The sequence below is a fragment of the Lontra canadensis genome, unplaced genomic scaffold, assembly GCF_010015895.1.
Source record: "Lontra canadensis isolate GAN:19392208 unplaced genomic scaffold, GSC_riverotter_1.0 scaffold23, whole genome shotgun sequence".
Lineage (NCBI taxonomy): Eukaryota > Metazoa > Chordata > Mammalia > Carnivora > Mustelidae > Lontra > Lontra canadensis.
The window spans coordinates 22,206,362-22,231,413 of record NW_022631017.1 but is presented as its reverse complement, the minus strand read 5'-3'; the positions used below and the strand labels follow the sequence as shown (position 1 = coordinate 22,231,413).

Below are 25,052 nucleotides of genomic sequence, written 5' to 3'. Positions count from 1 at the left end.
TCTGTCTTCAGCGTATATAGAGTCATTGGTCATTATTTTATATTTGTATGTTTGTTTATTTTTGTTACCGTCTCTTATCACTCTCCCTATAATCTGTTACTGATACTCCAGAGTTTTAGTCACCTGGTACCTTACTCAGTCTGGTGGTACCAAGTGAAAAAAAGTTTACAAAGAACAATTTCATATATATATGTATATATATTTGTGTGTGTGTGTGTGTGTGTGTGTATATATGACAGTTTAAACAGAAAGTCTATTGCTCATGAAACTGACTTGGGTTAAAGAAATACATAACCCAAAAATGAATACTGTTACGCCGAAAAGAAATTAAAAAAAAAAAAAAGAAAAAGAAATACATAACCTTACTTAAATTTGCCAAACCAAATAATTTATATTTAACATACATTTTAGTATTTTATTTTTCTCTAGATTTTATTTTATAATATCATTTATATTTAATATATTTTACAATTTTTAGGTCTGAAAAGAAAGCCCTGATCTTTTAAAGAGGTCGGAACTTAACATTTAATTTGTAATGAGAAATTATTGTGAATCTTTTAAAATTTATTTTTCTGAATGCTTAAGACTGAATTGTTCCTTAGAGATCTAGTATGTTATCACTGATTATCTTTCAGATATAACAAATATATGAAAAGGAGAAAAGACCTGGTGAAGTGGGAATATCTTTTCTACATATTGGAGTTGTTAAATAATGCCATATAAACATCAGGAGAAAATGGTAGAGTTACATCATCACAGAAACTTCACCATTTGGAGAGAGAAAATGGAATATATTTCATGAGTGAAGGGGTTTTATTTTTGATCAGTCATTATGGTTTTGAAGAAAGGGGTTGAGTTCTACAGCAAGGGCAATGTCCATGCAGGAGTCACATGATGCCAATATCCAGGTCATTCTTCTTTGCAACATTTCTGTTTCAACCTGTGCTCTTGCTCTGTGCTATATGGTAATAGGCAGAATCCCATGGAAAAATGTGCATCCATTTGAGTAAAGCTTCTACAAGGTGAGAAGGTTTAGTTAGCTCACCACCTCTTATATTTTAAAATTAGCTCAGGAACACTGTCCTTAGGGGAAACCATTCTTAACTCTCAAGTCCCAGAGTTGAGTGTGTGTTCCCATAGAGTAGCCTGTTCATCTCTATGGAGAACTTTGTACATTAGATTATGATTCTTAAGCTGTGTGCATGGTCTGCTAAAATGTAATCTTATTTAAGGGCTATTTATTTTCTCAGTGCCTTTTATAATGACAGATGGAGAAGAAGGTTCAACAAATGTTTGCGGAAAAAAACAATTAAGCATTAGGGTTGAAAAAAGGGTAACCACCACGATGAACCTACCTGGGAAGAAATGTGAGCCCTGCATTGAGGTTCATTCAAAAGGTGAATTAGAATGCTAGACACTGGCGTTTAGAAAATGAGGCCCTGAGGAAGGCACACACTCACAGGTTGTGAGATATTTACACAGAGTAACTGGAGAAAGGAGAGGTTTTGATTTAGCAATCCTCTTAAAGATATGCCTATGTGGATTTTGACAAGATAATTAAATAGTTTTATAGCAGGTTTTAATTTTCTTTCTGGACTATTAAAATACTTTCCAGATTATTAAAATAATTCATATTTATAAATTAAGTATGTACATAATTATACTAAATTAGAAATTACACTAAATTATAAATTAAGAATGTATGTAATTCTATCTCCAGTTGGAGATGGAAGAACGAGGTGATCAAAGTACTGCAAATAGGCAGCCATATATAGCACCGGGAACGTTTATGGTAAGTATACTATGAATTTGCCCACCAAACACCAATTTCTCCTTTTGTTGGTAATAGCATGCTGACCTTCTTTTGAGACCTGTCCTCTCCTAACTCTATTATTGTGACTTAGCAGGGACAACAGCCTAATAAAAAATATATGAATTTGACTTGGGCAATTAGCATATTTCATTTCCTCAGTCACAAAGACTGGTCGAAAGATGAACATGTAACCCAATGTGAATCAATCCCAGCTTATCCTGGGATTTTTCCTGGTGTAAATAGGAGAAAGGAGTACTCTTTCAATTGCACTTGGATCAATGCCGATATAGGTCTTGAGTTGCCAGGTGTTGACAAGAAAGCATGACCTCCCTGAAATGCAACCTATGCATAAGAAATCTGAACCTGATTCTCTGATGATGTTGTCTGATCGCCCACAATCAGTTTATCCTGGAGTTAGAATCGGTTCTTAACACATCAGTGACTTGAAACAATAATTTCCACATTAGGGAGCAATTCCTATTTTCTAGGATAGGCTTACTTTTTTATTATTTCAGAAATAAACTATGAGGAGAATGTTTTAGAAAATTAAGAGACTTACATACCAGTCAAAATGATCCATCTCTAAGTTTAGTGTCCTCTCAAAAAGTATTATTTCATAATATTCAAATATTGGTTTTTAACTTTTTTTTTAAGGGTTTTTTTTTTTTTTTTTTTGACAGACAGAGATCACAAGTAGGCAGAGAAGCAGGAAGAGAGAGAGAGAGGGAAGCAGGTTCCCAGGAGGGCTCAATCCCAGGACCCCGAGGTCATGACCTGAGCTGAAGGCAGAGGCCTAACCCACTGAGCCACCCAGGCGCCCCCAAATATTGGTTTTAAACCCCTGTTTTGTAGTTTATGTAGTGAGTTTTTGTTTTCTTATTTGTTTTTTGTGTTCAGCTAGTTGTACTCACTTTTTAGGAAAATAGGTACTGAGTATTTAACAAAGGAATGAACATCTTGAGCAAAGCTTGTTTTTAGCTTTTCTTTGTTTTTCTTTGTTTTTCTCCAACATTACTTCTCTTAGGGCAGATATGATTGGCAATGATGGGATGATGACTAACTATAACTCTATCATTTCCTTTTAGGTTGGCTAGTGGGCAAGGCCATCTCTGTTCTTTGGTAAAATCGTTGAGGGGCAAGCTCAGTGTTTGAACAGAGATTTTTCTCTACAGGAAATTTCCAAGCATGTTTGAGTTACTGGAATAATGTGAAGGCATCTTTCTGAGAGAGATGCCCTAAAACACTGTTGATGCTTACCTGAGAACAAAAGCTTTCAGCTACAAGTATTTATTCCAACTTTTCCTAAACAAAAGGACCAAATGTCTCATACAGTTTGTGGCCACAAGTTGTGTGGAGCACAGTGTTTGAGTTGAGCTCCTGTCACTTGCAATCTATTCATTGCAACAGAGTCTCCAGAAAATAACCGCTGAAGAATAAACTGGGAAAGTTTTGTTTGAGGTATAGTTGACAAAAAAAAATGTTACGTTCATTTCAAAGAAGTGTTTTAATGAAGGGAGGAATTTGGTCAGATTAATACTTTAGAAAGGTCAAATGGACTTCAAAGTGAGGAAGGAAGTTTTAAGAACTAAGAACTTTTACCCTCATGTAGGCAAGAGATGGTGGTGGCCTTCATTACATAGGTGCCAGTGGCCTTAGGGAGAGATAGGTCTGGATCTCAGTAAAGAATTAGGGCCAGAAACAGACTTAGAAGCCATCACTCTTCTGGTACAGGTCAGAGATCATAATGGACAGCCCTTTGATTGATTTTTGGTTATCGTTTCCTTTTTCTGAGAATAAGTCGCAAATTTTTAGTAAAAGGATCAAGCAATTTCCAGAAAAATATTAACTTGGCCATCACTTTTAGAAATGAGAATTAGTCGCTAACACATAAAAGGTGAATTCACAAGGAAAACATCAGTTTTGATTTTTTTTACCTTATTTTTATATTTTAAAGATTTTATTTATTTATTCAACAGAGGTCACAAATAGGCAGACAGGCAGGCAGAGAGAGAGAGGGAGAAGCACTAAGCAAAAGGGCTTTTTGCTTACCCACTAAGCAAAAAGCCTGATGTGGGGCTTGATCCCATGACCCTGGGATCATGACCTGAGCCGAAGGCAGAGGCTTTAACCCACTGAGACACCCGGGTACCCCCATTTTTTTTTTTTTTGAAAATTTTGTAAAACCAGGGCCATTGGCCTTATATTTTTTCCTGACAACAACAACAACAAGAGATGGGACAGCCTGTTCTCATAAGGCCCTTTGTCCAAGAAAATTTGTTTTTTAAACTTGGCCCTTTTGGTGCTTCATATTACCTTATACATTGCATATAAGATAGAAATTGCAGTTAAATACCCCAAGTAAATGTGAGCAAGAACACAATATTTAAAAAGCAGAGAAAAGGGAAACTGCAAATTTGACCTAGATGAGGCAAGTAGAAAAATAGAATGAAAACTGAGGGAAGCCAAGTAAAGAGAGCATTTCAAAGTAAAGAGCACGGTTGTGAGTATAAAGGTAAGATAAAGAGTAAAAATGTCCACCAAATGTAATAAAGAGGGATAGAGTAATAGGTAGCTTAGGTGAAAACAGTGAAATGAAAGTGTTAGAAATTACAAAATTAAAAAAGTAATCTTTATTTATTCAAAAGAAAACAATTTCATTGACTCTTAATCTTTTAATTTTTTTTTAAATAAAACCACACAAGCATATTAAAAATATAAAATTTAGTACCTATTCTAGACTTTCTTTTCTATGCTGCTTATCCTTTATCCTCAATTTTTCACATTATGTTGCTGGCAAATTTCTCACGTCAACAATTTTCTTTGAAAACATGCTTTTTAGTGGCAGCGTAGTATATAATCATATGAATAACTTATGTAAATAACTTCTATTCTTGTACTTTAGTTTTCTTTTCCTTTTTTTGCTATTAAAAGTAATAAATGCTTCAATGAATGGCATAAATAAATCATTGTGTGTATAATCTTTATCTGATTACATTTAAATGTAAAATTACTAGATCAAATTGATTTTTCAAAATAGATTACATCAGTTTGTAGTACAGGCAAATATACTGCATCCTCAGCAATATAGGGGTTTTAAGAATTAAATACATGGTTGTTCTCTCAGCATTTGAGTGCAATTGATCTTTGAACACACAGGTTTGAATTGCACTGGTCCACTTGTACACTTTTTTTTTTAATTTTATTTATTTATTTGACAGACAGAGATCACAAGTAGGCAGAAATGCAGGCAGAGAGAGAGGAAGGGAAGCAGGTTCCCTGCTGAGCAGAGATCCCGATGCGGGGCTGGATCCCAGGATCCTGAGATCACGACCTGAGCCGAAGGCAGAGGCTTAACCACTGAGCCACCCAGGTGCCCCCACTTGTACGCTTTTTTTATCCCCCCTGGAAAAAGCTGCCTTGTTTCCATATGGTCCCTGGCTAGGGAGACCCCTGGCTAGGGAAAGGGCTCCAGGGTCACTAAAAAGCTGCACAGGGGCGGAAGGGAGAGGCTCAGGCAGAAGCCCTAACACCAGGGGAACGCCAGAGGCACCCCTCAAGGCCCGCTGGGCTCTGGGGGCTCCTAATTCCTGCTTGATTTTGAGCCTTTCCAGAGACTGGCCCAGGCCAGCCTGCAGAGGAGAGTGGGGTGGCCTCCTCCTTCCTGACGCTTTTCGCCTCTTATCCGGGAAGTGGCTCGTCAGGGAGCCAAAGGTGGGGTCTGGATGCCTGGGCGGAACCCAGGCCTGCAGATCACCCGCGCCTGGGGCAGGTTCTTGTCCAGGACCGTGGCGACCGCGGGGCGTCCTGGGTATTACCTCTTGTCTTGGGGCGGCGTGCACAGGCCCGGGAAGAGGGCACGTTTTCCGAGCTGGTTTTGCATTTGGGAGAGCTAGGAGGCCTCCTGCTTCTCCTCAGTCGACGCCAGAGGACGTGGCCGGGGACCTTCAGAGCCACATCGTCACGAGGCAAACAGGCCCAGAGAGAGGCAGGTGTCGGAGCCCCGCAGATGAGTGTTGTGGCTGGAATAATTCCCGTGAATCTGGGGCTCATGGTTGATGGCAATGAGGAGCTAAGTGCACAAAAACAAAACAAAACAAAACAAAACAAAGAAAACAAAACACTAGTGTTGGCTGGTCCTGGAGGCAGGGGATGCTGCGACGATGGCTTTGAAGGTTGCGACTGGAACCAAGGCTGCGGGAAGGGGTGGCCTTGGGTTTGTTCCCCGATCCCCCCACACTGTTGTAGCAAGAAATGGATCCCCGGGAACCACCACCGCAGGGCTATACCCGGAACCATGTTGGAGAATCTTTAGTCATTACCTCGTGAAATACTGCTTCTCCCTCTTTGCCGTCTCTCCTTTCATGTGAGGATGCAAGGTCACATAAGATCTTTTCACTGTGGCTAAAATGTCTCTTCTATTCTTATATGTTGAACTCTTTTTATCTCTCTTTAATAGAGAATATTTTCTTCTTTCCTTGGTCCATTTACCGACCTTCTCTTACCCTATGTCCGGAAGTCTTAATTTGAGTTGTTATTTTTCAACTCTAGAATTTAATTTGATACTTTTAATAGATGGCGCTTCTCTACTGAAATTCTCCTTGTCTTCTAGTTTCCAACATGTTAATCAAAATTATTTTAAATCTCATGCTTCATAACTCCATATCTGAGCTTTTCAAATTATTAAATCCTAGACATTGTGTTTAAAATACTGTAGAAGTTCTGGCTGCTTTTCCCCAGTGACAGGGTGTTTGCTTTTGTCCCGCATCTCAAATGGCGCAGATCACTTTAATCCAATCAGGGGTTGAGGTAACTTTGATCTGGGCTTCAATATTGTAAGGCCTATTTATAGTCAACCAGTTTGTTCTTTTAGGGACTAGGATTCAGGGACCCCAGCCAAAAACACAGGGTATTTACCAGAGCTCCTTCCTCCCCCTTAGCAGGGTGTGTTTTCCCGCCAATGAGGCCCCAGAAAGTGCTGCTTGGTTTTGTCAGCTTTTTACAGATCACTTTCTAACCAGTGTCATACAATCAACTCTATGCTGGTTTTGAATGCGCCAAAACCTGAAGGGAGAAAATGGTGCTAAACAACTCATTTCTGTTTCCCTAGATCCCTTGCTAGCCCCAAATTCCAATTTTTATCTCCTTAGCTATCTGAAACTGCTAGAAATTCAACTTGGCTTCCTTCCCCCTTAACCACCACGTACACTCTGCTTCTCAGCATTCTCTTTTGATGCCAAATATTAATCCACACATGCCTTGAGGGGAGAAAAGGGGTGGAAGTTTGGGTTCCTCTCATTGTGTTTCCCTGTTTTTCTGGTTTTGGCATCTCAAGTCCCAACTGCTCTGATAGCCTTCCTATTCCTTAAAACAAGAGTGTCAAAACACCATTCACTATTCTCGTTGTCGTTGGTTGGAGAGTTGGTCAGATACAAGCTCATAGCCAGAAGCAGAAGTCCTTGAATATTTTTTATTTGCATATCACTTAATATGTGCTCTTTATGCAACCCAGACATCAATTCTTAATTTGAAGTGTGTGTGTGTTTTTATTTTCTATTTTGTTAAAGCTTCTTTTTGATTTATAGACATATTTCCTATGTCTGTCATCAAATCTATTAGTCTTTTCCTTGCATTAAATGCTTTAAAAAATTCTTCCCTTACTTTCTTCAGACATTTTTCTATTTTCTCCTTTGTTTTATTTTTGTTTAAGCTTAACTTTTAAATTTATCTAAATTTAATTTTGGTGCATAGAATGTTAGGGAACTAACTTACTTAAAAAATATTTAACAACTATTTGTTGAATAAAACATTTTTCTCTACTGCGTTGGAATTTCACCTTTTTCATATAGGAAATCATTGTACTCTGATTTGTTTCTGAGCTCTCATTAATATCATTATTATTGCACTTGTAATTTACTGTTTCAGTTGTTCAACTGTAGTCATCCACTTTAGATTCAAGTACCTTCTCAAAGGTTTTATTTGTCAGTTTTGTCTTGGCTGTTCATGTCACGAATTCCTTGCCTACGGTGTTAGAAGTGATTTCTATCTAGACTAAAGTAGTAACCATGGGGATACAGAACAAGAACAGAATGAGTGACAGTGAGGGATTGAGGGATTCAGAGACCAGAAATGGCTTCTCCCATGATGCAGCCTTCTGGCTTGGGAAACTGGTAGAATGGTAGTGTCATTAACTAAGATTGGTAATATAAGAGAATCAGATTATAGTGGAAACCAGGGGTTATCTGTTGAAAGAACAGAAGCAGGGATAGCATAGATAACTAAAATACAGGTGATGTTTCAAAAAGGCTTTATTGGCTAGTAGGATAGAAAGTTGATTTGGGAAAGTTAAAAAACAAAAATAAAAACAAACAAAAAAAGCAAGTAAAATCTAGCTTTGAGTAAGTATGAAATGAAATTGGTTGTGGCACCAGTTCTGAAAGATGTAGGATTTTTAAGGAGCCGTCCACAGTAGCCTTTTTTATATGATCTGCAATGTGAGATATGTTATTGGGCTGTAAAGAGTATTTGCAGCCAATTGAAGAGCCTGAGCTTGGGTGTGCAGGAGGCAGACTGATCAAGTTTGGGAGGTTTTTGGGACAAAATAGTTCCAAGTGAGGAAGTAGAAGCTACTAGCTAAAAACTATGAATAGGACCCCATAAATTCTAGTTTTGTAAAGAAAGAAATGAAGCCAAGCAGATTATTGCAAATGTCAAATATGATTTGAGCTGAAAGAGTTTTGTAAGCTCTATATCACAATAAGGTTGTGTTTTTATTGCTTGGTCATTTATGTGAAGGGAATGGTGGAGCTGGGGTGAGCCCTGACCCCCTCTGTCTAGCTATACTCTGCAGCCTGAAGCTATAACAGTTTCCCAACAAAGAGCCAGGAGTCCCCAGTTCATAAGGAGAATGTGCAGCTTCTTAGTATCTTTCACCTGTATCTATACTAACTAGTCTTCCTTTATTTGTCCTTAAAGAGACATAGAAAACATCAACTTGAGGGATGCCTGAATGGCTCAGTTGGTTAAGCGGCTGCCTTTAGCTCAGGTCATGAGGATCTAGTCCTGCATGGGGGCTCCTTGTTCAGCAGGAAGCCTGCTTCTTCCTCTGCCTGCAGTTCCCCCTGCTTGTGCTCTCTCTCTTTCTCTGACAAATAAATAAATAAAATCTTAAAAAAAAAAAAAGAAAGAAAATATCAATGTGAGTTCTATAAACTAGGTATAAAACATTGTTTGTGCTAAATACAAAGAATAGAGAGGGGGGAATTTTTTTTTTAAGATTTTGTTTATTTATTTGACAGAGATCACAAGTAGGCCGAGAGGCAGGCAGAGAGAGAGGGGGAAACAGGCTCCCCGCTGAGCAGAGAGCCCCATGTGGGGCTCTATCCCAGTGATCACAACCTGAGCTGAAGACAGAGGCTTTAACCCACTGAGCCACCCAGGCGACCCTGAGAGGGGGAATTTTTAAGGGATCTGTTTCAACAAGGGTTCTCTCGCTTCTTTGACTTTGGACATGTCCCTCTCCCTACTATTTGGACCACAGAATCCGAAATGCAGAATTTTAGTCTGGGGAGAAATTGCTTGATTCATTGACTCCGTCTACTTTTTTTTTTTTTTTTTTTCATTTAATAATTGAGCCAAATGAGGAACAGAGACAATAAGGCTGAAGTCACCTATACATCTAAAGAGAGTTAAACCCAGGAAACCCAGTTTCCTTACAACAGATTTAGATACTTTCACTATTCTGTAATGATTAGAAAATTTGTATTAACCTACTGGATTAACTTACTGTATCATTTTGCATATTGTGCCCCTCCCCCGCCCTCCTTTAAGATTCAGCAAAATTTTTAATGTGGAACGATAAAAAGTGGTTTCGATCCTCTCTCTTCAGAGTATCAGATTTCTCAAAAAAGCTGACACAGAGCACTTTTGTAACCAAATTTAATGTGAAAGCACTGAGAGTATGCAAATAAGGCACAAAGCCAAACTTTAGAAATGAGCTAAAGACATAAAGAATTAACATGGTGCCATTTTAAGATTTGACTCTAGTCCTGTATTCCTATTCTTTTCTGGTTCAAAAAGCCACATGCAGCCCTAACTCCCAACAGTCTTGCCAGTGTTGTAGAGGCGCACCTGGGCTGGCAACAGACAGAGCGAGCTACTTACCAACTCTTGTTTTTTTTTTTGGCATTGTCTGTTCAGACATGCTCACTGCTCCCCCCATCCTGTTCTGCTTCAGTGTCAGAAGGAAATGAAGCCACAATGAGAACAAAAAGAGCTGTCACACCTTTTGTCCCCTGCTTCCTCCTTTTCTCCTCACAGTCCTCCCCACACAGAGTTACTCCACCCTAGTGGGACTCTAGTGTGACATCCTCGCCTGCACGAAGGAGGAATGATCAGCAGGGACAACAGCTGCAAACAAGTGACACCCAGAAGGCAGGAGCTTCTGTAAGTGCTTGGACTGTGCAAGACCCAAGCCATGGCATTGTCGCTGGAAGAGTTCGTTCACTCCCTTGACCTCAGGACGCTTCCTAGGGTCCTAGAAGTCCAGTCAGGCATCTATTTTGAAGGTAAGCACCCTCTTCTCCCTTGGCTGCTAGAAACTGCTAATAAGGTATGCACTTTTGGGAACTGGAAGGGGAAATTTTAATAGACAATATGTGAGTTCTGTTGAAAGAAAGGTAATCACAAAAGAGAGAAGGTAATTAACGGACAGGTGGTTACAATCCCAGAGTACTAGAGAGAAGAAACTAGATAGGACTCTGGGGTAGGTAAGGGAAAAGGAATTAAGTGAAGCTTTTTGAGCTTTTTTGTAGGCCTCTTAACAGTCCAACATGTCTCTTCTTTGAAATGGGTTATACTCCAGGAGTGAAGAGTTACTATGTATGTTTATATCTCTAGAATATGCAAAATAAAATTTAGTGTTTTTTTTTTTAATAAAACAGCTATTAAAAACACAGTGTTTAGAAAGAAAAACTAACCAAACTCTTAACCTCTTTGCAGTGTTGCTTATGCCAATATTTCTCTCACTTTTTCTGTAGTGGCCTAACTCCTCTAATTCCTTAAATAATGACATTCTGATTTGAAGGCATAGAAATTAATATCTGCTAATCGAAGATGATTTGTAAGAATCTATGTTGAAAAGTTAGAGTTCAGCTAAGATTCTTGAATAATAAGTTAGTGTGTTTCGAGGTGACTTACTGTGTTAATTCAGTAAAAGAATGTTAAATCCTATGGAATATACCCTAGAATCTTTAAGGAGTGAATTTGAAAACATCTAAGACAAAGAGTTATTTTCTAGGAAAATACATGTTTCTAGTCACAAGAGTGGTAGAATTAGATTCAAAAAAACTACTGGGAAATTAAGTTAAATAACTGTTGGTAGGCAAATCTGTCCTATTCATAGACAAAATCGTGTTTTGGATATAATATTATGAAATAAAGATTGACAAATGTCAGATCTAGCTTATACACACATACACACACTCACCTGTAGTCATCATCAGCTTGACATAGGGTTTTGTTGAAGTCATTTGTAAATCGATTATGTGGAATCAGACCATATTATGAAATGTATCTTTGTTCCTAAGCCGATCCCAAATCATTTTTTTTTGTCTCATGTTTTGTGCTTTTGAAGCTTTGCATGAGAAGTTACAAAGATATTTTTCTTTATTATTGTATATCAACTTTACAGTTTTATATTTCTCATTTAGTTTTTAATCCACTTGGAAGACACTTTGTGATACATTGTAGAGCGATCCAATTTTAGATTTTTCCATATAATAAACCTGATTTCCCAGTACCATTAAGCTAGTCATCTTTCCCAATTGATTTGTGTTGCTACTTTAAATCATATTATGGGCTCACATCTGGAATAGTCTGTCTCTGAAATATTTCTTCTACTCCACTCGTCTTTTTTTCAGTTGTTCTCAAATCACCCTATGTGTGTAACAATGGTTCCAGGCTAAGCGTGTAATATATTTCATGTATAGACCAGACCCTTGTTTTTACGCCTTTTTGCTAAGTTGACTTAGCTATTCATAGACGTGTAATTGTGTTTTCAAAGAAATTAATTTTGTTACTGAAGAAATGCTACTAGAATTTTAATCAGGTTGTATTGAGTTTATAGATTAACTTGAGAAAATTTGACATTTTTATATTAACTCTTATAAAAGAAGATAGCTTATTTCTCCATGTGTTCTGACTATCATCATTCTTAAATGTTTTACTACTGTATTATACTTCAATTAAGAGAAAAGAATGTACAGGGGCATCTGGGTGGCTCAGTTGGTTAAGCAACTGCCTTCAGCTCAGCTCATGATGCCAGGGTCCTGGGATGAGCCCCGTGTCATGCTCCTTGCTCAGCAGAGAGCCTGCTTCTCCCTCTCCCTCTGTCTGCTGCTCTGCCTGCTGCTCTGCCTGCTTGTGCTCTCTCTCTCTGTCTGTCAAATAAATAAATAAATAAATAAGAAAGAGAAAAGAATGTACAGTTTGATGAGTGTTCACAAAGTAAACACATTTATACAGCCAACACTCAAGTCAAGAAATAGAAAATTGCAAATATTCTAAAAGCCCCAGTTTGTGCCCTTTCTCAATCATTATCTACCATCCTCCCCAAAGGTAACCATTATCCTGACTTTTGTCCATTTATGAACTTTACATAAATGAAAAAATTATAGTATGTGTTCTTCTTTGGTTGGCATATATATTTAACATTATCTTTGTAAAATCTGTCCATGATGTTCTATATAACTTATTCATTTCAATGTGTATAATATTCTCTTAGTTAACTATACCATAATTTATATATCCATTCTATTGCTCATGGCCATTTGGATTGTTTCCAGTTTGGAGCTGTTACCAGTAACGTTGTCATGAACATTCTTGTATAAGTGTGTTCACATGTCTATACATGTGTGTTCACAAGTCTGTGCATTTACTTGGGTATATACGTAAGTGGAATTGCCATGTCATATGGTATGTGTATGTTCAGCCTGGATAGATAACGTAAAACAGGTTTTCAAAGTAGTTATACTAATTTGCATTCCCACTAGCAGCGTGTGTTTGGGAGTCCCAAGTAATCTGCATCTTCGGCAATACACTTGATGTTATCAGTCTTCGTGATTGCAGTTACTCTGGTTAGAGTATAATGGTAGCTCATGGTTTGAGTTTGAATCTCCCCAGTGACTAATGAGATTGGTCACATTTTCATATGTTTATTGGCCTTTTGGAAATACTATTTTATTTTTTTAAGGATTTTATTTTTATGTGATTTCCACACCCAACATGGGGCTCAAACTCACAAATCTGAGATCAAGTGTTGCACGCTTCTCTGACTGAGCCAGGTGCCCCCAGAAATGCTATTTTATGAAAAAATTTTTCATGTCTCTTGCTCATCTATTTATTGGATTTTGTAACTTCTTTTTATTGATTATACACACACACTTACATATGTATCTATGTATATATATATAGTGGGTCCTGACCTTTTGTCATCAACTTGTGTTGCAAATAGCCTCTCTTAGTCTATAGATTGACATTTTATTTTTTAAATGGCAGCTTTTGATGAATGGAAGTTTTTAATTTTAGTGTAAGTGTAGTCAGTTAATAATTACTTTCCTTTTTGTGTGTTGTCAAAGATTTTCTTTACTTTAAGCTCATGAAGATGTTCTCTTAGCATCTATCCCATTTGTTTACTCCCTCCTTTAGATCTGCAGTCTACTAGAATTGATGTTTTTTGTATATGATTTGAGATTGAGATCACTGTTTATTTTTTTCTTCTATAGAGCCAATTGGTGCGGTGACTTTGATTGAAAAACTGCTTTTTTCCTACTGCCTTACTGTGCTATATTACTCATAAACAGTGTCCATACATGTGTGGGTGGGTCTCTTTCCATAGCTTCTATTCTGTCCCATTTGACTAATTGTTATCCTTACATTAGTTTCACCCTATCTTAATTAATGCACGTTTGGAATAATACATAATTTATATTGTATATGATAATATGCTGCAAGGGCTGTGGCTCTCAAATTTGGATGCACATGAAACACCTGGAAAATATAAAAAAATAACAATGCTGGATCTCTCCTTAAAGACAAGGATTTAATTATGTAAAAGATACAGTATCAACATCAAGTTTTGGAAAATATCCCTGATGACTATAATATGCAGCCAAATTTGAGAATTATACTATGGAATAAGTTCTTCTAATTTATTATTCTCCTTCAAGTTGGGCAGTTTGAATTTTCGTATACACTTTAGAATTAACTTATCAACTTTCACAAAAGTCTTCTTGGCATTTTGCTTAGCAATGCCTTGCTTTAGAGAGAATTGGCATCATTTTAAATTAAGTCTTCTGACCCATAAACCTGGTATAGCTATCTAGTTATATAGATCTCCTTTCATTTTATAGCTTTTTGTGTGGAGTTCTTATACTTCTTTTTATTCTTAATTTGACTTTTTCATTCCATTACAAATAATATATTTTGGAGACTTTTATTTTCTCTTTGTTATGTTTTTTGAATTCTAAAAATAATACCTTTACGTTATTTTGGATTTGTTATGTACATATTTATTATTATATGAATATTGATGGATCTTATTTCTTCCTTCCAATTATTGTATTATTTTTTCCTTCAGTTAAGGAACTGACTAGTGCTTCTACTGTAATACTGAATAGGAATAATGATTAAAAAATCACAACCACAGAGAGATTTCAGCAATTCACCCTGAAGTATGTTTTAAGTTAAATAAATTTCCATTTTCTGATAATTTTTTAAATCATGAATATCTGTTTAATTTATCACATATTCTTTCTGTGACTTTTGTGATGATTATATGTTTTTTGTATATATTGATTTTTAAAATGTTGAATAAGCCTTTTCCCTGTGGAATAAAACTAACCTGGTCATATAACACTAAATTTGGTTTACTAATTTTTTTTCTTTTAGGATTTTTGTATCTCATTTGGAGAATGAAATTAGCTTATAATTTTTATTTCTTATAGTGTCCTAACCATGTTTTTGTACTGAGTTATGTTGACATTAATAGAATTTCTTGGATGGAGTCTTCTAAAATATGCAAATTTAGTGCTACTTCTCATTTAAATATTTAGTAGACTTTCACATGAAGCCATTCTGACCTGGGATTTCTAATATAGAGATTTTTTAATTATGATTCAGATTTTTAAATAGTAAGGTCTTCCTATGTGCGAGCATAGTTTCTCTCTCATTAAAATAAAAACAAAACCCATCTAGATAAAGTATTAGAGTTCAATAAAATGTCTCCTAGATTAGTTCCTAGATCCACACACGTAAACATATATATATGTATTGCTAAATTGACTGATAATCATATTTCTTCTGTTTTCTTATGGACTATCACTGATATAGAGGAATCAAGTAAATATCAGTGGTACTGATGAACTCTTATTAATTCTAATACTTTATCTTTTTTATTGTGTTGGTTTCCCTAAAACCAATAGATACTGATACCAGTGGAAAGTATCAAGAGTTGCATCTCTTTCCTACTATGTTTTGCAACCTTTTCTTCCCCTTATCTTTATATTGTAGGCCAGGGCCTCCAATACTATTTAAGCAATAATGGGAATCCTTGTCTAATTCCTATCATAAAGAAAATACATAAAAAATTCTCTAAGTCTAATGTTCTAAGATTGGTATTTAATCTTCACTGAATTAAGGAAGTTTTCATCTATTCCTTGCTTTCTAGGTGTTTTCATAGTAAATAGATACTGAACTCCATGAATATTTTTTCTGCATTGATTAAGATAATAATGTACTTCGGTTTCTTTAGTCTGTTAATGTACATTACCTTTAAAGAATTTTTGAGTTGAGGGGCACTTGTGTGACTCAGTCAGTTGAGTGTGACTCTTGGTTTCCACTCAGGTCATGAGCTCAGGGTTCTGGGATCAAGCCCTGTATAGGGATCTGTGCTCAGTAAGGAGTCTGCTGGAAGAGTCTCTCTCTGCCCCCACTCCTACTTGCATGCCTACTCACATGCACATGCTCTCTCTCTCTCTCTCTCAAAAAAAAAAAAAAAAATCTGGGGTGCCTGGATGGCTCAGTGAATTAAGCTTCTGCCTTTTGCTCAGGTCATGATTTCAGGGTCCTAGGATTGAGTCCTCCATCAGGCTCCCAGCTCATCGGGGAGCCTGCTTCTTCCTCCCCTCTGCCTGCTGCTCTGCCTGCTTATACACAGGCTCTCTCTCTCTCTGTCAAATAAATAAATATAACCTAAAAAATAAATAAAATAAATCTTTTTTTTTTTTTTTTAAGAATTTTTAGGATGGCTTAGTTGATTAAGCATCTTCTTTCAGCTCAAGTCATGATCCCAGGGTCCTGGGATGGAGTCCTGCATGGAGCTCCCTGCTCAGCGGAGAGCCTGCTTCTCCTTCTGCCCCTCCCCCCACTCATGCTCTTTCTCTCTCTCTCTCACAAATAAATGAATAAAATCTTTAAAAAAAAAAAGAATTTTCAAGTTGAAGATCCTTTCATATCATATATATTTTTTCAAAATACAATTGTAGAATTGATATTTAAGATTTTTACATTTAATCACATTTGAAATGAGCCAATAAATTCATCTGTTTTCAATTCAAGGCAACACTAACTTCCTAAAATTAGCTATAGAGATTTTTGTTGTTTTCTATTTTCTCGGTAATTAAAAAAAAACTTTGGAATTTTTCCTCAAAATTTGGTAGAAATCTCCTATAAGAACTATTGACTGACCACAGAATTTTTGGAGGAAGATCAGAATTTGGTTTTGTTAATATGCCCTCTTCTTTTGCTTTTTTCATTGATTTCTGACTTGATTTTCATTATTTTCTTTCATTTCTCTTTTTGCTCCTTTGCTTATATTCTAGTATCCTAGGTTGAATCAGTAGTCGTTTTAAAGACATTTCATGATTCTCTTGACTATAGTTTAAAACTGTAATTTTTCCTCTAAGTACTTCTTTAACTGTGTCTTGTGAATTTTGTCAAGTAGGATTGATTATGCAGCTCACAGTTTATTCCTTTTAATCCAATGACTGTTTTATTTATTTAGTGATAATATGGGATTTCTTTAGCTGTTTAGCTATTCTTAGCTTTTCTTTTGCTTTTAATTAATAATTTTGTTGTATGTTAGAAAATAATAGTCTGTATTACATTGTTTCTTCAAAATTAAGACTTCTATCACTTTATGGTATGACATAACCTACTTTGGAAGTACTTCACATGTGCTCAAAGAAAGCATATGTTTTATTGTTTGGTATAACATTTCTCCATATATACCAAGTAGCTTGAGTTTTTCATTGTTTTGTTTGAATCTTGCTCTCATTGTGTATTTTTCATCTGCTTTATCATTTTCTGAAAGAGTTATATAAAAAAAATCCTTTTGTTGTTCATTTATCTAGATCACTCCTCATTTCTGTCTTTTATTTTTGAGGTTGAGTTGTTGCATGTGCTTATATTAATAAGGGTTATAGCTTCTTACTCTATTTTTGTCATCCTTTTTCCAAATGATTTTTTTATTAAGGTCTATTTTGTTAGATAATAATATGACTTTTCCAGGTTTCTTTTGGAATATTTTTTCTAAGCATCTACTCTCAGTATTTTGGTGTCTTGTTTTTAGTGCAGGGAAACATATTTTTTATATTCTTTTTGCTTCTTCTAATAGTATAGAAAGTCAAACCAGGTTTTGCCCATCTTGTGGTATGATTCCATGACAGGAGATTTTGGGAGAAGAGAGGTTTGAGGGAACTTGAGAAAAAGTGGCACTGGTTTGAATGCTCCCAACTTAACCACAGTAATAATAGGCAGAATGATACTCTAATAAGATGTTGCTCATATTAAATAGCACTATTGATATGAAGCCTAAAACTAGGTTAAAAATGCAAGACTCTGCCTCCTGTCTGTTACAAATGAGAGATGATTTCACAGTCAACTTACAATGTTTGACATTTTTCTGTCCCTCTTTCAAGAAAAATAGGCTTCATCATAACCATGAAGATTGATATGAAGATTAATTGAGCTATTGTATGTAAAATATTTAGCAAAATGACTGGCCCATAGATATCTTACAGGAAATCTTAACTATTATTATGAGTACCATATGTTGATATATGAGGAAAACTGATCAATAATTTCTAAAATCTGGACACCTGGGTGGCTCAGTAGGTTAAAGCCTCTGCCTTCGGCTCAGGTCATGATCCCAGGGTCCTGGGATTGAGTCCCACATCGGGCTCTCTGCTGGGCGGGGAGCCTGCTTCCTCCTCTCTCTCTGCCTGCTTCTCTGCCTACTTGTAATCTCTGTCAAATAAATAAATAAAATCTTAAAAAATAATAATAATGATTTCTAAAATGTAAAATAAAACTAATTTGAATTCCACTGCTGTTACATGTACCAACATAAATTAAATATGGAGAAAAAAACATTAGAAGTTAAAACATTAACAATAAGAACGCTCAGAGAAACCATAGAAGAATATATTAAACTAGGGATTTTAAAAAATGAAAAACTGAACTTGTGAAATAGAAAACTTCTTTATTAAAAAATGCATAAATGTTTATAAAAATCATTAAAAAACAATAAACAAAATGGAAAAATATATAAAAGGCAATTCATATGCCAGAAATCATATAAAAATTTCTCAAATTTATTTTATTTATTTAAAACAATTTTTTAAAAAGATTTATTTATTTATTTGACAGAGAGAGAGAGAGAGAGAGACAGCGAGAGAGAGAACACAAGCACGGGGAGGTGGGAGAGGGAGAAGCAGACTTCCCGCTGGGCAGGGAGCCCGATGCCGGGCTTGATCCCAGGACCCAAGGATCATGACCTGAGCCAAAGACAGATGCTTAACAACTGAGCCACCCAGGCACGCCCAAATTTTTCAAATTTATTAACCATAAAATGCTAATAAGTAATAAATCATTCTTAATCACCTCTGAGATCACAGATATTAAAAAGATTCACAAAACTTATAGGCATAAATGTATAGAAATGAGAAGAGGCATTATAAACCATATAATGGTTTATAATGTAAACCATATAGACTTTCTAGGAATCAATTGAGCAATATGTGTCAATATATAATATGTATAAACATCTGACTCCTAGAAATTAACTTAAAATATAATTATAAAAAGCAAGGATAATGATTCTACTACAGTGATCCTAACAGCCTGTTTTACAGAGAAACATCAAGTGAAGCTCAGCAGGGAATAGTGTATATAAATTATGATAATATTGATCAGGCATTGTTCAACAGGATAGAATTACAGTGGGGAAAAACACAAAGCCCCTATCCTACTGGATTCTATATTCCAGTGCATTGGACAAATGACAAACAAATGATTGATTTAAAATATTTACAAGTGCCATGAAAACTATCTAGGAAGTAAACAGGCAGACAGAAGGGATGCATTTTTGTTTTTAAAGATTTTTTATTTATTTATTTGACAGAGAGAGATCACAAGTAGGCAGAGTTGGGGGGGCAGTCTCCCCACTGAGCAGAGAGCCTGATGCGGGGCTCGATCCCAGCACCCAGAGGTCATGACCTGAGCCAAAGGCAGAGGCTTAACCCTTTGAGCCACCAGGCACCCCAGGGATGAGTTTTTGATAGGATGATTAAGGCAAGTATCTCTGATGAGATGAAATTTGAGCAGGGGCCAGAATAAACTGAAGAAATAAGCCTTTCACAGATCTGGAAGAACATTCCCGCAGAGGACAGAGCAAGTGCAAACCACCTAACGGCTTTCTTCACCTAATCAGGCAACTCGGAGGAAGCTGGTGAGAAAGAAGCAGAGCAACTGAAGGGAGGATGATGGGGATGAGGCTGAGGATTGTGTAGGCCTTGAAGGCTCTGGGTGTGCGTATCTACTGGTGGGTGGGGAAGCCAGTGGGGGCCTGTAACATAAAGTGATCAGGAAAGGCCACTCTGAAGAACTGATTTAGGAGCAGAAGCCTGAGGGATGAGGAGCAATTAGCCAAGAAAAGATCTAGGAGATGAATGTTCTGGACAAAGTGAAAAGCTAGTGTAAACATTTGGAGACCAAAAAGAGCTTAGTCTGGGGGATAGAAAAAAATATTCCTGTCACCTCGAACATAGAGAAGAAAGCAGAAAGGAAAGTCATAAGAGAAGATAGATGTTTGTGCATTCGTTAGAGTGGTTGTGGAGACCAGGGGAAGAGGGCTTCAGTGCGGAATGCAAAAGCTCTGTAGTGGTCATGTGACATATATATATATCTGTTATTTATCCATGTAGAAATTTCAGGTAGACAATTGAAAAGCCAGTTTTGGCCACAGAGTGAGATCATGGCTGGAATGCCCCATCTGTGACTTAATTGATCAGGACTTTATTTGATCATAGAGTTCATCAGTTTAAAAAAAATGAACAAGTACCCTTTATATATGCATTTCTTTATTGACATTTATGGTCATTCTAAAACATACACTGTAATAAAAATTGTAAGAAGTCAAGAGAAAATCAGCAATATGCACTATATATAACATATATTTAGAGCAGATTTTCATTACTGTTGGTGGCTGTCAATCTATATGTGAAATACTCTTCATAAATCCGATTTTGGCAGCTTCTTTAGATAGTTGTATGCAGCTGATGACAAGTTAGTACTAGGAATAGATGTGTCACTCTGCCATTTTCTTCTTGACGGGCTCTGTAGTCTTCAATTCTCAAGTGTCTTTGTGAGCCTCTTGCAAAGTTATTGTCTATTTTGTGAGTTAGTGTAGTTAAAATTAGATTATAATAATTCTTAAATCAACATAACTTGATGCATATAAAATCCATTATATGGAAGTATTGCAAGTCAATGAATGATTAGGACAATTAAAAAAAATTAGTTCCAGTGTAGTTAACATACACTGTTACATTAGTTTCAGGTGTACAATAGAGTGATTCAGCAGTTTCATATATCACTTGGTGCCCATCAAGATCACCTCCACCCACCTCCCATCTGATAACCATCAGTTTGTTTTCTGGAGTTGAGTCTGTTTTGGGGTTTGTCTCTCTCTCTCTCTTTTTTCTTCCCTTCGTTCATTTTTTTTTTCTTAAATTCCACAGATGAGTGAAATCATACAGCATTTCCTTTCTCTGACTACTTATTTTACTCTCTAGATCCATCCATGTTGTTGCAAATGGCAAGATTTCACCTTTGAAATCTGAATAGTATTCCATTGTACATACACCACATCTTTATACCACAGTCATCACTTGGGCTGCTTCCATATCTTGATCATTGTAAATAATGCTGCCATAAACACAGGGGTGTATATATAACCCTTTGAATTCATGTTTTTATGTTCTTGTGTGTTAACCCCCAGTAGTGCAATTACTGTATCATAGGGTAGTTCTATTTTTAACATTTTGAGGAACTTCCATACTGTTTTCCACAGTGGCTGCCCCAGTTTGCATTCCTACCAACAGTGCACAAAGATTCCTTTTTCTTGATTAGGACAATTCTTTTAACTCTCATTTTTTTGGAATTCCCAATCTTAGTATAATGTAGCCTATTTTTGTCATGTGACCATTTGATGTAGGAATAAACTAGGATTTTTTAATAGTAAATATCAGTAAAGTTTAAAATTAAATATTAGAAGGATGTCTGACTGGCTCAGTCAGAAAAGCATGCAGCTCTTGATCTTGGGTTTGTGAGTTTGAGCCCCACATTGGGTGTGGAGATTGTTTAAATAAATAAAACTTAAAAAAATAAAGTTAAATATTAGAAAACACTTATGTTAACTACTAGTATGACTTAATTTTCTTATTTGTTTAATATAGAAATGAACATGAATTGAAGCCCATATTTTATTCTCTTACCTCACATCTTTAATACTCTATGGAGTGTTGTAGCCTACTTTAGAGATCTGTGTTTGGAGATAAAGTGTCATCATAAATCCCAGATTAAAGCCTGGGTAAGCTAATTCATGAATAATTATAATTGTAGATTACTTGACTTGTGTCACCTTATCATGTTAAGTTCTTTGAAAGAATAGTTTATCACCAAGGAACAAATTTGAAGAATAAAGAAAAAATGGTATTAATTTATTCCAATTTTCCCTTTGGAATACATTATAAGATTATAATTCCTGACTTTTGTAGCCATAGGCCTTATATTGGCCAATGGAATGAGAGCAGAAATAATGTGTATCATTTGGAGGGAGACGTTTTATGAACCTGTTCATAATCTAACATATTTCATTGTGGTAGACCATGTCGAAATGGAATCTTTGACACTTTGGGTCCCTAAATGACTATAATAATTAGATAGGTTTCCCACACCTGTAGTGGACATGTAGTGGAATAAAAAATACACCTTTATTGTTTAAATCTCTAAGACTTTGAGATTATTTGCTATATGAGCATAACCTTAACTTCCCTGATTGATACAGGTTATATTTATTATGATTAGAACTGTACTTATTAAAAAATATTAAACATCAGGCATAGAAAGGAGACAGTCCTGTAATGCCAGGAAAGTTGGTAATAATGCTTGGTAATAATGCTACTGCATGTTCATGGGAAAGTGAGTTCACCACTCTGGGTCAGGAAACATTATCTGTTGCTTCTTTAGCTACTCTCCATATTGCTAACATTACTGTTTATCACTGTTTGCCTCACTTACGTAACCATTTTGACTTAAAAATTTGGCAAAAAGAAAGTTTGCTTGCATTACGATCACATTCAATGAACTGGATTTTGAGACAGTTGGTTTTTCTGCTTTATAGAAATAGTGTATGCACATGACTGGCAAATTGGTAAATGCAGAAACATGAAATTATCAATGACTTCATCAGAGAAATACTATTAATATTTTATGTATTCTAATTTTTATGAAATTTGGAATTAACTTCAAAAAAGAGAAAAATTGATGCCAAAATTCCTTTTCCCACGTTTTGTTTTTTCCCCCATAAGCTCCTTGGTTTAAGCCACCATAATTTATTGCCAGGATTATCAAAATATATGCTGAATTTCAGGTCCCCCTGCTTCTACTCATTCATATCTAAAATTTATTCTCAACATAGTATCCAGACTCACACTTTGAAGTTGTACATCTGATTATGCCACTCCTGTCAGAAAGCTTCCAATGGCTCTCCATTTTTTTTTTAAGTAAAAACTTTACAATGGATAATAAGGTCCTATATTTTTCCCTCCTTACTCCCATTAATTATATGAATTCCTGTTTACCAGTCTCCTTCCAGCCACGCCAGCCTCTTCACTTTTCCTCAGACTTGAGGATGTGTTCTTGACTTAAAACTTTGCTCATGCTCTTCCTTTCTCCTGGCAAGCTCTTTTACCAGATGTCACCTTGGCTAGCTCTTTTTTTTTTTTTTTTTAAGATTTTATTTATTTATTTGACAGACAGAGATCACAAGTAGTCAGGGAGGCAGGCAGAGAGAAAGGAGGAAGCAGGCTCTTCTTGGAACAGAGAGCTTAATGCGGGGCTCGATCCCAGGACCCTGAGATCATGACCTGAGCCGAAGGCAGAGGCTTTAACCCACTGAGCCACCCAGGCTCCCCTTGGCTAGCTCTTTTATCTATGAGGCTTACCCTGACCACCCTATTTGATACTGCAAATTGACCATCTTCCTTCTCTATATTTTCTATCCTTATCATGTTCCTCATTTTGTTTGTAGCAGAACACCTATCTCTTTCCTACATACCATGTAAGTCACTTGTTTATTTTTCTGTCTCTTCCTACAAGATTTTTCTTGCAGTTTAATTGAGATATAATTTTCTAGCCTATAAAATTAATCCATTATAAATGTACAATTAAGTGATTTTTAGTAAAATTTATAGAGTTGTGCAAGCACCACTGATTGTAGACCATTTCCATCTCCTCAAAGAAGTCTCTTGGACTCTTTCTTAATGATGGTCACTTGCATTTCCAGCCCTAGGCCACCACTGATCTGCTTTCTGTCTATAAATTTGCCTTTCCTTCACATTTCACACACAGTATTTAGTCTTTTGCATCTAGCTCTTTTTACTTAGCATAATTTTTAAGGTTCATCCATGTTGTAGCATATAGAGGTATTTTGTTCCTTCTTATTAGTATTTTATTGTATGGATAGACCACTTTTGTTTTCCAACACCCAGTAAAAGGACTCTTGTGTTATTCCCTTTTGGAGATACTATAAATACTGTATCATTTTTATATTTCCATTTACAATGTATTAAGATTTTTCAGTTTCTCCAAATCTTTACCGAAACTTTGTACTGTCTGTTTTTTATATTTTGCTCAATCATCTCTCATTGTAGTTTAAATTTAATTTTCTTATGACAAATGGTGTTGAATTTTTTTTCCTGTGCTTAATAGCAATTTGTCCTTTTTAAAATGAAATATCTCTTCAGATTTTTTGCCTGTCTTTGTCTTCTTGTTATTGAGTTATTCTATATACAAAATTACTATTTTTAGGCAGGGTGCCTGGGTGGCTCAGTCAGTTAAGCGGCTGCCTTCGGCCCAGGTCATGATCTCAGGATGGTGAGATGGAGCCCTGCATCAGGCTGTCTGCTCTGTGGGAAGCCTGTTCTCCCTCTTGTGTTCCCTCTCTTGCTGTGTCTCTTTGTCAAAAAATAAAATCTTTTAAAAAATTATTATTTTTTATATAAAATTTTATATAAAAATCATTTCTGTATTCTGGGTATACAATTGCAAATATTTTCTTCCCTTCTATGACTTTTCTTCTCATTTTCTTAATGTCACCTTTTGAAACAAAAAGATTTTAAATTTTGATGAAGTCAAGGTTATCATTTTTTTTTGTCCTTTGGGCTCATGTTTTTATTCTCATGTTACTAACCTGAGATCACAAAAGCTTCTCCCTATGCTTTATGTTGGAGGAGTTCCCCAGATGACCCCCAGTTTTGATGATTTTTTTAGGAATACAGAGCTCAGTAAAACTGTTATACTCAGAGTTATAGTATATTATAGGGAAGGGATACAGATTAAAATCAGGAAAGGAAAATGGCATAATATAGGGCAGAGTTCATGAGAAAACAGGCACAATCTGCCAGTTGTCCTTTCCTGGTGGAGATATATGGAAAGTACTAAATCTCTTAGCACTAATGTGTCACAACACAGAGTATCTCCAGTTCAGGGAAGTTCGTCTGTGCCTTCATGTCCAGGGTTTTTATTGCACTGGTCACACAGGCATGGAATATTTGTGTAACAGACCCTAGCTACTGAGTCTCCAGCCTCTCTAAAGGTCAAGTGAAACAATGTGATCCAG

The 25,052-nt window shown here is 36.1% G+C and overlaps 1 protein-coding gene across 4 annotated transcripts in view; it reads left to right on the top strand.

The window, feature by feature from the left end:
* The first annotated feature begins 10,104 nt into the window (after nt 1-10,104).
* THEMIS (thymocyte selection associated) overlaps nt 10,105-25,052 on the top strand; it is a 184,435-nt gene continuing 169,487 nt past the window's right edge. For all 4 annotated transcript variants that reach the window (XM_032862500.1, XM_032862499.1, XM_032862501.1 and 1 more), the window contains exon 1: nt 10,105-10,377. In XM_032862500.1, coding sequence (XP_032718391.1) covers nt 10,287-10,377 — 91 coding nt within the window. In that variant the 5' untranslated portion in view covers nt 10,105-10,286. The remainder of the gene's footprint in view (nt 10,378-25,052) is intronic.